Here is a 16,207-nt window from a genome sequence, read left to right as displayed (position 1 = left end):
TATAGTTGATCAAAGACTAGAGGCCATTTTGAGAGAGTTCTGGGAAAAATTAGAAAGTGAACAGATTGCATTTATGGTAAAATCATATTAAAAATGAAGATATAATGAAGGAACTTGATAGTGTTGACATTTAAGAATGTATAATCAGAGGTAATCTAAGGTTATGGTGACTTAAATGGAAAGATCCAGAGGAAGACCATGATCTATGTGGATTGATATAGTCAGAATTGCACTTGAAGATAGAAATATAAGGTTTGACAATCTGGGTGTTGACAAGCGAGATGAATTTGTAGAGAAATTGTTGACAGAACAGTAGTAATAATGTAAACTTAATCATGTAGTATTGTCATAGTATCCTGTACACTTCTTGAGGATGCATATCAGGAAATTGATAATGATAATGGTCATATTTGTATGCCTGAATGTTCAGTTCTCTTCTGAAAGCTCCTCCACTTGCATGATGTTGTTTCATTCTGCTGAAAATGAAATGGTGATCACTTTCTGTTTCAAATACTCTTGTGTCATAAATCAATGTGAAGATACCACTATCAACAATAACACAGTTTGTGAGAGTTTTCTTATTTCTTTTGTCTTCTCTCCGTGTAAATTTATGCACATCTTTATGTTGGAACATAGTATTACTCTTGGCTAGTTCATGTCATGAACATAAATCTAGATGGTGCTTACCTTTATTATTAGCTTGCTGTTTTCTCCAGAATTTACTAAAACATATATGGTATTAATTTCCTGCTCTGGTGTTTAGGTCTCCAACAAGGACCAGTTTTTTTCTTTTTTCTTTATATTAGTTGCCTTTTCTGATTTAGGAAAATTCTTCTAGCAGGTTCTAGTAGAACCTTCTGTGAGATCTCAGGCAATGAATAAGTCATTGCAAATCTATTTTGATGCTTGCCTACTTAAAATTGCCTGCCATTTCAAAAAAGTTATCTTCATTCTTTAGTGTTAAATTCTGTAGTACTCCTTATTGCTGGAATATAACATTTTATAATTGTTATTTCAAAAGATCTCACCTGTTTTTTGATAATGCCAATTATGTGAACATGATACTTCTCTCATTTTCGAAATTATGGACTTTACAGCCATGTTATAGATAACTCTTTTAATTTTCTGACGTTTCGATCTTTTATTAAAATCATCATCTGGAGTATATACAAATATACAAGGACAAACTGAGTTACATTACACACAGTAAGCTAAAGAAACAATGATTTGATCACTAGTTATTCTATTGGCATGACCTCTAGTGAAAAAAAATTACAAATTAATTAATTATTTAGAAACACATCAAAGCTAAATTATTTCAGTTAACATGAGGAAAACATTCTTTCTTATAGATAGTTTTCTTTCAATAACAATTATGTCCTATTTTTAACATTACAATTGTTATTTTAGATTTAAGATTCTGGATTACCTACAGTCCTGTTTATAGTTAACTCTTAGAAAGAAAGATTCCAAGGGTAGAATATGTGCCTTCCATATGCGTGGGATTTTTAGACCATCGTTATTGTTCATGTTGATAAGAATCTCACAGGATTCCTTAAATTTGCATTCATGCCATGTTTTGGTGTGATGTAAACAACTGGTGCTTTTCCAGTCAACTCTATGTAAAGTGTTCAGGGCATGATCAGAAAGGCCATCTTCACCATAGTTATTATATTTAATGTGTCGTTTATGTTCCTTTTGTCTGATAGGAATTGTGCGTCCTGTTTCCCCTATATATGGTAGATTACAGGTGCAATAAATACGGTATACTCCAGGGTGGGCCAGCAGAGGGAGTGGGTCTTTGGATGAGTTGAGTAAGCTTTTTTATTTTGCAGGAGGTTTAAAGGTGGCTTTGAGGTAGTATTCTGTTTATTTTATCTGATGTCCCTTTAATGTAAGGAATGGTTATAGTTTTATTGTAGTCTGATTTATCTTTTTTTTTTTATTGAGGTCTTGTAGAGAATTTTGTTAATAGTGTTTTGACTGTAACCATTTTTTAGAAAAGTATTGCTGATAACTTTAAATTCATTTTTCAGAGCTTGTTCATTGAAGCAGATCTTCAAAGTCCTGTTTTTTTAGAGTATTAATGACACCTAGTTTTTGTGTTGGGTGGTGGTAGGAGTTTGTGTATATATTGGCCAGTATGTGTCAGTTTCCGGTACACAGTGAAGGAAAGGCTGCCAGAAAGAAGATGTGTGACATCTTCTTTCTGGCAGCGTATCTAGAAATGGAAGTGTGTTCTGTTTTTCAATCTCAGTTGTGAACTGTATGCTTTTGTGTTGTTTGTTTAGGTGGCTAAGGAAAGTGTCTGGCAGCATGGGACCAGATCGCGAAAACATCGTCAATGTATCTAAGCCAGACTTTGAGTTTTAAAGAAGAGGAATTTGAGCATGTTGCTCAAAATGTTCCATATAAAAGTTAGCATTAACGGGGATAATGGCAAGCCTATGGCTGTGCCTTCTTTTGTAGGTAGAAAGCATTTTGCCAAACAAAATGACTAGAACGTAATACATGCACAAAGATTGCCGTGATATTAGCGCGAGCCATTAGCGCCTGTGCTACTAATGGCTCATGCAAAAAGTTAAGTAAGTTTGAGCGTGGTTAGTAGTTGGAAGGGGATCAATCGTTTGATGCTGTTGGCACACTCTCCCTCGATGAGTCTTTGGACTCCCTGGAGGTGTCACATAATAATAATAATATCTGGAGGGAATTTGTTCTGTAAAAGGAGTATTGTGTCATTGATTGGGACATTTTTAAAGAGGGCAGAGATGTCAAAACTGATTAATAAATCATCTTTTTCTAATGTAATGTCTTTGATTATGTTTATGAAGTGTTGTGGGTTTCTGATATAGGAGGGGGAATGACCTACCAACTCCTTGAATGTTGCTGCTAATTTCTTGGCTAGGTAATAATTCTGGCTATCTATACCTTCAACTATCGGCCAGAGTGGTGTGTTTTGTTTGTGTATTTTTGGTAGACCGTAAATTCTCAGGGAACGAGCATAGTGTGGAAGTGCCATGTAGTAATAGATTTAAGTAGTTTCTCTGTTTTCTTTTTTTATTCTGTTGGTTGGGTTGTAGTTAACACATTGGTATGTACTATTGTCCAAGACTAGCAGATTCATTTTTTCTAAATAAGTGGTTCAGTTTAGAATCACAGTGGCACATCCTTTATCAGCTCTAGTAATTACGATGTTCGGATTTAATTTTAATGATTTCACCGGTGTTAATTTAGGTTTTGTTAAGTTACTTGTTATTGTTTTTTTATGATTTATATTTAAAATGTTGGCAGTTTCTAAATGTATTTTGTCTGCTATGTTATTTGGGATGAACCTTAAGCCTCTTTCAATATTACAAATAAAATCCAGTTTGTTCATCGATCTGGGTGCAACAGCAAAATTTAGACCATTGCTGAGTAGCAAGAGTTCATCTTTGTTTAAGGCGTGGGTGGATAGATTGACTACATTATTGTTACCTGCTGGCGATTGGTGACTCCTGTTGCTTCTTGCTTCTGGTTGGTTGTTTACGTTCACTGTGGAGAAATTTGAATATGTCCGTTGGTTTTGTCAATCTTTTAGTCTCTGAAATTTGGATATGAAATTTTTCTTTCTTAGTTTGAAGGATATCCTTCAAACTAAGAAAGAAAATCATAGTAGAAAGAAAATCAGTAGCAGAAAATATTCAACAGGAATGAATAAAGGAGTGCATATCAATACTTGAGGGAGAAAAAGCTATCAAAAATCTGAAACATGGAAAGATAGCTGGAGTAATGACATACAACCAGAAATGCTCAAATATGGAGGATAGACATGATGCTCGTGATGTGGATATATATATACACATGGCTGATGGACAAATAACAAGTAGAATCTAGAAGAAAGCATATTACTAGCAATGTCACTAGTACTACAAGTCTCTGTGCTGCTGTTTCATTTGTACATAAACGATGTAGGAAATGATTTGGAGGGAGATATTCATTTGTTTGCTTATGATGAAAAATTGGATAGCATAATATTTAATTGAAGAAAATGTAGAGAGAACTTGCAGGATGATTTAAATAGATTGACAGTATGTGCTAAAGATAATGGATGCTCATTTAATATAGAAAGTGTAAAGTTGTGCACTGTGGAGTGAAAAGTTCCATCAATGCAATACACATTGATGAAACTATATTCCAGGACATTGATGAAGCTAAGAAGTGTTGGCGGATAGGAAGTAGTTCAAAGGGTATATATTGGAAGTTTCCAAGGTAGCTCCATAGAATTACTTGTTGATTGAAGGATACACTTAGAAGCATCCCTCTTTATAAGGCTTAATATAGTCATATTTGGATTACTCTGCACAGGTCTAATTACCTTGGTTTCTTGGGTATAATTAAGTGGCCAATGTGTGACCAATATGGTGACCAGTCAGTGACCAACATGGTAAGTGGTCTGTAATGCTTCCTATGATGATAGATTGAGTATTTGCAGGTTATAGAAATTGGTTCCTAGATAAAAAAAAAAAAAAAGAGGGATATGATACAGAACAAGAGGTCATCCTGGAAATTGAATAAAAGAATGGCTAGCAAGGTTGTGAGGACTAAGTTTTTCACTTGAAGATGGTGAATGAGTGGAATGGATTGCAACACTGCCGTAAGCGTCTGCCCCGGGCGGCGCTTTGAACCTTTTTGATTCTAAATTCTAAATTCTGTATTTTAGAATTAACTGAATTCAGTTAATTCTAAAATACAGGCTCAAGAACTTTGTTCCAAATATTGTAATACTACTGCGAATTATCCTCACAATTGCTGTAAGTGTTGCTAGTTGTGAGAGGAGTTTTTCTAAATCAAATTTGATTAAGAATTACCTACATTACTATGAAATAGACTTCGCCAATGTCATTGACGATTTTGCTAGCAGAAAAGCAAAAAAAATAACATTTTAGAATGTTGAAATTAAAGTTTTGCCTCAAAAATAAAGATAATGTTTTAATTTATTTCCCTATACGTCGTTTAATATTTTTATGTATTGAGAGGGGCGGCAAACTCAGAGACTGCTCCGGGCAGCAACAGCTCTAGCTACGCCACTGGCTACAGTAGATAGTGTCCTTCCTCCAGTGTATCCTGTGGTAGTTTTCCAAAGCATGGTCATCAAGTCCTGAGTGGCTGTAGTCATGGAAACAGCTTATATCTGTTTCCACCATTATATGTCCAGCAATGTTGGTATCCTGCATGTTTGACCATAGTAAGATAGTCATAATTGCAAAGGACTTGGTAAACACCTGTCAGGTCTAGGGACTAGGGCTAATTTTTGGTGGGATGGATAAGGGATGCCAATTTTTTGTATGGTCTGTAAGTGGTTGTAATGGTGTATTTTTTTTAGAATTTTAGCTATGCGCCCCAGATATACAGGATGATGAACTGGATCCTAGGGTGTTGATTGTTTATATATGTTAAAAATGTTGAAAGCATCCAGATCGTGTGGCCAAATGGAGAACACATCATAATAAACAAAGTATAGTCAAAAAGTAGGTCTATGTGCGACAGAGCTTGACTTTCTCTTCAGTCTCCATGCAGCAGTTAGCCAGGGTGAAAGAAAGTGGAGCCCATGGCTGTACCTCCCCCCCCCCCCATTTGTTTGTAGAATTTTCCTGGCCTAAGGAAATAGCTCAAGTTCATAGTGTGAACTTACAGGACTGGGATAGCAGTAGGAGATTCAGCTTGAATAAGTTGTAGTCTTTAAGTGGGATATTGGTGAACAGAGAGGAGACATCAGAACTGACCATAATGTCAGCGTGCTGTAGAGTGAGGTTTTTATGTACTGGCTTTAAAGTGGACTAAGTTTTTTTTTTGTGTGTGTGTGTGTGTGTGTGTGTGTGTGTGTGTGTGTGTGTGTGTGTGTGTGTGTGTGTGTGTGAAGGGAGTTGGTGTTGCCAGCATACTGGGAAAGTGCTTTGCTAAATGTCTGGTTAAGTTGTATGTGGGAGAAGCAGTGATCTGTAATTCAGTGCAATGACACATTCTGTGTTTGGATTTTTGATTGCCTGTATATTGGGGGAAGGTCTAGAATTGTATGGTTTTAGTTTATTAGTAATTTCAACAAGTCAGGAGGCGACCTTTTTAAGGAAACTGTACAGAAAACCGACGCACATTGGTAGATAATTCACAGTCTTACCCCTGCCTCCATCCATGTGGAATTATTAAAACTATATAAACAGCTAAATTAATTAGTTCAGATAACAGTGCCCTCTCCACTCAACTTAGACACATTTACAAAACCTTTTTAGCCAATGGCTACAATTCCCACCATATCCAAAAAATATTAAAATCTAAAATCCTAAAAAAACACACCATCAATCACTTGTAGACCACATAAAAAAATTGGCATCACTTATTCACCCTAGTCCATAGACTTGCCAGTTGTTTACCAGGTTCCTTGTAGTTTTGAAGATCTTACTATGGCCAAATGGGCAGGATAGCTAGCATTGCTGAACATAAGGACTATCTCCTTTCCACCACTACATCCATTCAGGACTTAATGACCATATTTTGGACACCTGCAACAGGATATGCTGGAAGAAGGCTACTCTACTCCATCGCAGCAAATATAAATACAAGAGACTACCCATTGAATCTGCTTCCTCCATTTAAGGGGAAAAAAAAACAAAAAAACTACCAAAACCTCAACAAATTTGGTTGCATGGAACTATCCCAAATTTGGGAAGCTCTCATCCTCCATACTTCAGCCTATGCTTTGGCCAAGGAGAGCCATTTCAGCACACTAGGGGACACTATTTAGTAATTTAGGCTTACTCTTAGTTGACATGCTTTAGCCTCATTATACAGTGTACTACGTAATGAGGCTGAAGTACTCATACAATATGAGTACACTGATTTTGTACTCACCTGAACTTTCCACATTGCTGCCTTCCATAAGAAGAGCAAAATGTGCTTTGTCTTGTTTGATAACCTATGCGCTTTCAAACTAAGAAGTCCTTTTATTTGATCTGCTTTGGCTCAAGATTTCCTTCTCTCATTTTTTTTTTCCCCTCCTTTATTTTCTGCCTTTATCACTTTATCATTCTCATAATTCTGATGACTGTGCTGACTTTTTTGATTATTTAACCACACTACCGGCCAAGACATCTATAGACGTCAAAGTTATCATGGATGTGAAGTGCATATTAAAATTGTAATACCATTGATATTACATTGAATATATGATGGATACTTAGCGTACGAGGATGCGTATTTGATCCATAATGGCCGGTAAGGTAGTTAATTCTGAAAGTTGATCTCATAGTCTTAATTACTCAGTGATGTAATCTTTTTGGAGATTTCAGCATCTGGAATTCATTAGTTTTCCCTTTCACTGACTTTGCAGATTGAGCTGGAAGAGAAGTAGAATTGTTTGTTGTCAGTAATCATCTGACACAAATTGTACCAATCTACCAAAATACTAGATAATCCTCATCATGCTCTGAACACCCTGCACCTTTTCTTAACCAATTCTCCCTCTGAATGCATTGATGTTAGTATTCCACTTGACAACTCTGACAGTAACCTTATCCATGTTTCGTTTCTAAGGAACAATTAATCAGTTAATTAGTGATCAGCATTGTAGATTCTGCTATTTTTATTCCATATCAGATCTGCTTGGCATTGCTGTTCATCTTTTGACACAAGTCTTGGGAAGATTTGGAGAAACTTGTAGTTGCTCTCAATATTTCTAAGATATTTCTGAGCATGACAGAAATGCCTTAGATTTAGAAATACCTTATATTTGGTCATGTGTGACCAAATACCTTAGCAAAAGAGATCTTGCCAAACCATCTTATGGTCTCCTATTTCCATTTGTGATTGGATTGCCAGTTTTCTCTCTCTCTGGTTGTTCATGCATGTTTTGGTGAATGATTTCCTCTAATCAGATTTTTTATCAGTGCTGAAGTAATCCAGGAATTTGCACTCTTGCCCATGTTCTTCCTTTATTATACTGGTGATCTTCCTTCTAACCTCAAATCCTATCCATAGTTTTGCTGATGACAGTACTCAAATCATTCAGGCTTCAAGATCTTCCATAACCAATGTCTTACAATCATGCATAAGACATTGGTGATGGTGTAAAACAAAAAACCCACTACTGTTTTTTTGTTCAGTTATTAAGTAAATTATATATCATGGGTGGCCAACTATGCATCCCTTTGGAGCCAAAATAATTCTGGTAAGACTTAGAAGAGCCACAACCTTTGACTAATGCTGTGGTATGGGAGTAAGTGAGTGTGCACATGGTGAGGTTTGTAACGAGCTTGTAAGAACTGCTTTGACTAATTATACACCTAATTTTAAGGAGCTTACTAAGAAAATGGATACAAGGAAGGCCTCTTCTAGTAAATAAGTAACTAAAATTATTGTTTCGACTTTAAAATTATTCGAATTGTTCAAAGTAAACTTCATTTAATGTTTCGAATTTATTATTGCAGTAATTTTTATTAACCCTGTTTTTTTTCTCTCTCTCTTCTCTTTTTTTTTAATTTTGTTTCTCTTTTTGTTGTCTCCTCTTTTGTTTTTGTTTATTTTTTCCTGATAGATCGTGAAGAGCCGTGGACACGAGCCACATTGTGGCCACCCCTGTTACATATAATAGATAAGCGTATGATTTCTTGTCTATAGAATATTTTAAAAATATGGTGATACACCATTTTGCTACTTGTATAGCAAAAGTATATGACTTCTGCATTGATTTTCCTTCACTGACTTCCTGAGTCATCATGTTGGAGGTTTATACAGTGAAGGAAAAGTTACCATTTGGAAGACATGTTACTGAGGTGTCTAGGAAGGGTAAACTATTGTTATTTTCCTTTTCCATTGTAATGTAAACTGGATTCTTGAATATAGACTGTTAAGGTGATTGAGGAAGGACTCTAATGTGTCTGGGCCATGAGGCCAAATTGAGAACACATCATCTATGTATACTCTATAGTTGTATCTAGATAGAACTATAGATTCACCCACGTTTTTCATTTAGTACTTTTTTTTGGTGTGTGTGTGTGTGTGTGTGTGTGTGTGTGTGTGTGTGTGTGTGTGTGTGTGTGTGTGTGTGTGTGTGTTACAAATGCTATTTGTACTCCCTGAGGATGTCTCAGTGACTGAGATGAAATATTGGAAGCATTAAAATTAGTTCTTAATCCTTTCCTAGAGCTGTCAATACGCCATTAAACTTCTAACAAGATGTCCTCCCATCACTTAAGCCTTAATGTACAGATATTGGAAGTTTTTTTTCCCACTTGGTTAAACTATAATAAATTTAGTTTAATCCTTTATCCAAGTGTAAGCAAATAAAGTTTGCATATAGGTAAATATGACTTCTCCATTGCTTCCACCTTGGTATCACCACCTCTAGGTCTGGCTCCCACTGATGAGACCTCAATAAAGGTCGGGGTAGTGGCCCTTCCCTTAATTCATAGCATTATACATGTCCACAAGGGAGATGCTAAGACAAGGAGTGATGAGAGCTTGGTCCACCTTTACCATGAGTTGCCTTAGTGCTGAAGATACTTTAGGTGCAAACTTTGTTTGCTTACACTTGGATAAAGGATTAAACTAAATTTATTTATGTACAGATATCTTCCCGAGTCTAGTCTTCACTGAGTAGACCTAACAAAGATCATTGGGTAGTGACTCTTTTTCATAATGTATACAATATATTTATCTGAAAGGAAGTGTGCTTTGCCTGATGGCACGCTAAGGCAGTTGATGTGGTCATCGGCCTTTATATACCAGTAGACTGGTTGTGAGATTTGGAGAAATTTGTGGTTGCTCTCAGTATTTCTAAGGCATTTGATCATGAACACAAAGAGACAGAAAAAGAAAAAATAATAATAAAAGAAGAAATTTTAAATGCCATAAACCAAATTAACTTGTCTAATGAACCTTGTTGTGATGAACTTCCTACTGAATTGTGGAAATATGGTGGCATAGTAGCCATCAGTTTCCTGCTTGAACGTTTTGACCAAATACTATATACTGGTGAAATTCCAGATGACTGGAAAACAGGCATCATAATGCCAGTTCACGGAGATAAACAAAGTTATTGGTCTCTGAAAATTACAGACACACAATATTAAGTCATAGCTACAAAATTCATACTGGAAAGTTTACTATAGATCATATTTGTACAGTTAATTAAATAGCCTGGTTGAAAAGTACTGGGCATGCAATTTACCTATATACTGCAGTTTTATTGACTTCAAACAAGCATTTGATTCTGTTGACAGGAACAAAATGCTAAACATCTTAAAATCTATTATGCTAGATTCAGAACTACAAACCTGTATTACGAATTATTATAAAGATACCAAAGCGACTGTCATAATGAAATAAGAACAGAAAAATTCAAAGTAGAAAAAGGAGTCATGAAGATTTGCCCACTCTCACCAAATTTATTTATTATCTATCTCGAAGAAATATGCAAATATTTCTTCGAGATAGATAATAAATAAATATCCTTAGCCGAAGAGCTTCGAGAAATATCCTTAGCCGAAGAGCCAGGTTTACAAATAAATGGCACAAATATCAACCACATTAAATATGCAGACAATATCATTATTCTTGCAGAATCTAAAGAACAATCGGAAAAAAACAGTAAAAATTTTAAATGAAAGTGCAAAACTTGGAATGTCAATCTAAGTAAAACTAAAACAATGAAAATAGGAAAAGATGAAGAAAAAATTTCAATAAACTTAGAAAATCAATACTTGAACAAGTAAAGCAATTCACATATCTTAGCAGTCTGATTAGTCACAACTTTGACAACACAGAAATAGTAAAATACAGACTTAACAAAGAATGGTCTAATATGAATAAATTAAAGAAAATATGGAAAAATAACAGCATTTCAAAAAGCCTGTAACTAAAACTATTATATAAAACCATTATTATACTTAGTTATGTAAGGAACCAAGACATGGAGACTCAATCAGAAAGAAATACAGAAAATCAGGAAATTTGAAATGAAATGCTTAAGCAAAATAAATAAGACTCACTGGTCAAAACACACAACAAATGAGCAAGTGAAACACGAATTAAACTATAGAGAAGATATCATAGCTATAATTCTTAAACAGCAATTAAGATGGTTTGGACATCTCCAGGGAATGTCCTTTCAAAGATTACCAAATATAGTCTTGAATGGAATCATTGGAGGAAGACAATCAAGAGGTAGGCCAAAAAAAGAACTTGGTTATGACTTTTCCTCCAAAGAGGAAGGGTCATAATTATCGAGCTTCAGAGAGATGACAGAAATGGCAAGAGATAGAACCAGATGGCAAAGATTTGTATATAGGGGGACTTAACCCATCAATTGATGGATGAGAAAGTAGAAGTTGTGAAGATACCTTGCATGCAATAAGAATAAAATAAGCATATAATTTATTGTCTGTTATAATTTACATGGTGTTCCTCACCATTCTTGGAGTGAGGCTAATCTAGGGAATTTCATTGCTATCAAAACATAGTCCTCTCTTGTTACCTTGAAAAAAGGACACTATGATTTCCATTTCACATCGGTTTCTTTTTTTCAGCTGACTTTTAGATCTAGCTTTTCTTGACATAAATATTACATGCATAGCCTCCAAAAAACATGGAAAAACATGATATTCTTTTCATTTGGAACTCTTCGTCTCTCCTTCTGAACTCCTAACGCTTTATAAATCATCCCAAATCTGATCACTCATGCGGTTAGCCTAGTGGCTGTGCACTTTGCAACCATATGCCTGGGGAAGGAGTGTCCTAGGTTCGATTCCCGTCAGTGATGTGAGGAGCTGAAGGATCTTCCTCAGCCGTTAACCAGTCTTGAGCATAGACAGTAGGGTCCCCCCCCCCCCCCAGTTTATCCTGGGGTTTTTCATCCTGCAAAGCAGGCAAACTGGCCTTGAGAACTTAACACTACAGGACATAGGATACACCGGGGCATAGGGCTTGACCACCTTATCCTGTGAACGGTTTGTGGTCCGATGATTAGTAAACCCTCGACACCATAAGGTAAAAGAGGGTAAAAGGAAGATGAGATGAGAATCTGATCACTCATTGTAGGTGATGCACCAAAAATTTTCCTATGAATTCTTGATTATATCGATAAGAGAGAAATAGTCACTCCCCACTTCCCGTCAATTACAGACTTTCTCCTGCCATTTTCTCACAAGTGTTCTGTTTTTACATTTATGCCTTTGTTTTTTTAAAAAAATAGGTACTTTCATTACTTTGCTCCATGAAACTGGCTGCTACCATTCCTCCACTTTCCTCTAATCATGTTATAACAAAGTAGCCACTGGTCCATATCCATGTGTAGTTCAGTTCCAAATGTATCGATCCAGTTTCTTTTCCTTTTCATTCTGTCTACTTCAGTTTGTTTGTCAGTGAGTACCCCCCCCCCCCAGATTTTCAAGAAACTTGTTAACATTTAACAAATACTTTCTCTCTCCCCCTTCCTCTCTCTCTCTCTCTCTCTCTCTTTAATCACTTACATATCACTGTTGTGTTAGGCTTTGTAGCCTCTTACATGTGTGTATTTAAAAAACCGCATTCTTCTATTGCAACTTAATGTCTATTATGCTGGCAAACACTAATTTTAATTTTAAGGTTCTCTCTTTCAGATGACATTAGTGAGATCATGTTTGGTACATAATACTAGAAAAAATTGTACCAGATGGAACTAAAATTTCATTCAGGTGTACAAATTTTGTTTCAAATAAAGTTTTTTTTTTTTTTTTTTTTAATTATAAACTCAGGCATTTTGTATTTAAACATAATGCTAGTGATGTACAATTAAAGTCTGATTTCTAAACTAGTACTGTTTTTTTTTTTTTTTTTAAATATATATCAAAAATATATAGATGGGTGTGCTTATGGAAGATAAAGTAGATGTGCTGGTATATGATATACCTTATAGACCAAGGGGTTTAATCACAGATCAGAAGATACAAGTAAATCCAGTTGTTCCAATTTTCCGACAGAGGGGATTAAAATACATGACTCTCACAGAAATGGTAATTTTTCTCTTTCTCTATTTGTGTGTGTGTAATTATATAGTAATATTTTGCTGCATTTTCATCTTTATTTAACTTATATCATAATATAGAACATTTCTTGATTGAAATAAACTAAATTTTACACAAAGATAATTGTTTCAGAAATCTGTGTTTCTCTGATTAATCATTTAGCATTTGTAACAACTCTAATGTTAATTTTTAAAATGAAATTTAGATTTTTAATTATTATTATTATTATTATTATTATTATTCAGGCCTCCAAGGAGTCAAAAGACTCATCGAGGGAGGTCCTTTCTAAGACATAAAGTCTGTCAAGACTCATCGAGGGGAGGTCCCCCCCTGAGAAACACAAAGTTTATCATACCACTCCTTAAACCCACTGACCGTTCTCGCTCCCACCACTCCATCAGGCAATGCATTCCACGGCTCAACCACCCTCCACACAAAGAAACCACTCCTTACCCTCTTGCTCACAGTTTCCTTTCGTAACTTCCAGGGATGGCCTCTTGTCATCACTCCTTCCTGCTGATCAACCAAGCGAAAGAACTCCCCAGTGTCAACCCTGTAACCACCTCTCAACAGTTTAAAAGTCTCAATCATATCACCTCTCCTTCTTCTATCCACCAAACTCTGCAGTCCACATTCTCTCAGCCGATCCTCATAACTATCCTTGTACAGTCCTGAAACCATCTTTGTTATCCACCTTTGTACCCTTTCCACAGTTAATTTATCCCCTTCAAATCCTGGGGACCAAATCTGAGAACAATAGTCCAAGTGTGCTCTGATCAGAGACTTATACAACGGAATGATAACCCTCTTATCTCTGCAGGTCAGTGTCCTTCTCATAATAGCAGCAATCCTCTGTGTTACCTTCACCACCTTTGCAATATGTCCCCTAAACTTCAGGTTTCTATCAATCATCAACCCCAGATCTCTTGTCTCCCCTACTTCCTCCAGTATAACTCCTCCCATAGAGATGTCGCAGTTTGTTTGCATCATACTAATCACTGTTTAATTAATTCCAAAATAATTCTGTAGAACATATTTTCCAGATATGTTACTTCTGGAACCCCCCCCCCCCACCACCACCAAAAAAAAAGCAAAATATGAACTTCTTATACCAGTCTGACGGACTTTCATAAAGTCAGCATTCAGACATGTTAACTCATGGGCTGTACCAAAAGTAATGCGTACTGTTATTGTGCCAAAATATCATAAATACTAAATTTATATTAGTGGTTTTTTATTTATTTATTAAAATTAAATTAAATTAAAAGGTTACATCCATACTGGTTAACACGTTCGCTGCCACGCTCCTTGGGCATAGTTGTTACCGCACACCAAGCACTTTCACTTCTTCAAGGTCAGTATGAATAATCTCGTAGCCGGCAGTAATCAACATATGAGTATATTTGTAGTTGGCTTGTGAGGCTCATATACCAGCTACGAGTATACTCATAGTTGGCAGCAAATGTGTTAAATAGTTCATAGCTTCAGGTGTAGCACTTAAAAAGTCCAATTTGTCTCCTGAATGTGCTCTGAGATAACATTGAGTCACAATATGGTCCACAGTTTGTCTTTGAGCTCCACAATCACAATGCGGGAATGGTCATTGACCCCATTTAAAAAATATGTCCTCACATACACCACTATGTGGTGGTAACATCTAATTACATGGCGAAACACAAGGCTAGTACATATGCATCAAAACATCCACTCAAAATTCACTGTGGCCAATTGACTTATAATGACTTATAATTTAATCAACATCAACTCTATAATTGATGGAATTCTTTGTGAAGACAATTCTTCTTCTTCCTACATCTGTAGACAACTGCATTGTTTGTGTGTGTGGTCACTAGCAATGTCAGAAAGCAGGCAAATCATTTTTTTAAAGATAAACAGAGGCATTGCTTATTAGTCATGTGCTGATGAGCTAAAAACTGCTGCGATATAAATCTATTTGCATAAACTAAACATTTCAGAAAGACCTCTACTAGGTCTTTTTTCTGTAATAAATGGGGGGTGATCTTAACTCATTTTAACATAAGGCACTGTCATGCATGAAATGATAACACCCGTGGGTTAATGGCATATCTATTGCTTCATAGCAGGAAGCGTGGGGATTTTATTCTTCTTGGCAGATGAACACAGAGAGACATGCATGGAGGATCATTTTAGTTGCTTCAATAACATACTGCCACAGGTGTTAACTTCCCTCTGATAATTTTCAGTGGTGCTGAAAGCTGGTTTCTCCCAAATGAAGCTTTTCTTGAAGAACAAAACAACTGTGTGGAATGGCATCGGATCACTTTTACTTCATACTTCAAAAAAAAAACTTTTGCTGCTATGATCATGTGAACTGCCTTCTAGGCATATGGGTTGATTTTCTCACAAAAGGGGAGAAAACTAACACAGTTCATTATGTGTGGGTGCTCAAGAAACTGCAACGTGCATTCTGTAAAGAGCTCCTAAGGAAGAGGTGTTTCATCCTCAAGCACAATAACACCCAACCTTCCACTATGCATGTGGAGCTATTTGAGAATGGATTTGGTCCTAATAGATAATCACATATTTGCAGTACTCTCTCACAGTGAGAGAGTGATAAGGCACTCCAAGATGCTGTGGGTGTGTATAACAGGTTGTGTGGTCTGGATTACCTCTGTTGCTTTTGCATTTTTGAGTTATTGCAACATTGGCATGGATATTTTATTGAACATTTCATGTTACTATTGAGAGTAAATATTTCATTCATATACATAGTGTGCCCGTTAAGTAATGAGACTACTATTATTATATCAAAACAAAGAACTATATTTGGAATTATCAATTACACAGTGAACGTGTTAAATAGTTCATAGCTTCGGGTGTAGCACTTAAAAAGTCCATAGTGATAACCCAAAATAATCTCCCTCCAACTCCATAAAAAATTTATATCTGTCAAATCATACAGGTAATCGAAGGCATGGTAGAAGTCCCGAATGGGAATCTCCTTCAGTATCTAGGTCACACATTGGATAAGTTTCAGATATCTAAGGAAATACCGTGAGTAGACATATTACTTACTATTATGATAACAGAATTATCTCACGTAAAATATTCTTTATTAGTAGAATTTTCGCCTGAGTATCACAGGCATCATCAGGTTAAGTACAAAGGCTAATTAAACAATAAGTGATATA

General features: G+C 35.9%; 1 protein-coding gene across 1 annotated transcript in view; it reads left to right on the top strand.

Annotated features, from left to right (window-relative positions):
- Positions 1-16,207, top strand: part of LOC150097388 (protein phosphatase 1 regulatory subunit 21-like) — a 505,584-nt gene that overhangs the window by 340,664 nt on the left and 148,713 nt on the right. The window contains exon 15 of the mRNA XM_090407251.1: positions 12,870-13,022. Within this exon, the coding sequence (XP_090263377.1) occupies positions 12,870-13,022 (153 nt within the window). The remainder of the gene's footprint in view (positions 1-12,869; positions 13,023-16,207) is intronic.

This window comes from Typopeltis vanoorti, chromosome 17, assembly GCF_054136105.1.
Source record: "Typopeltis vanoorti isolate ZY-2024b chromosome 17, IOZ_Tvanoo_1.0, whole genome shotgun sequence".
Classification (NCBI taxonomy): domain Eukaryota; kingdom Metazoa; phylum Arthropoda; class Arachnida; order Uropygi; family Thelyphonidae; genus Typopeltis; species Typopeltis vanoorti.
The sequence above is the reverse complement of the archived record's forward strand: the minus strand, read 5'-3'. Positions and strand labels throughout refer to the sequence as shown.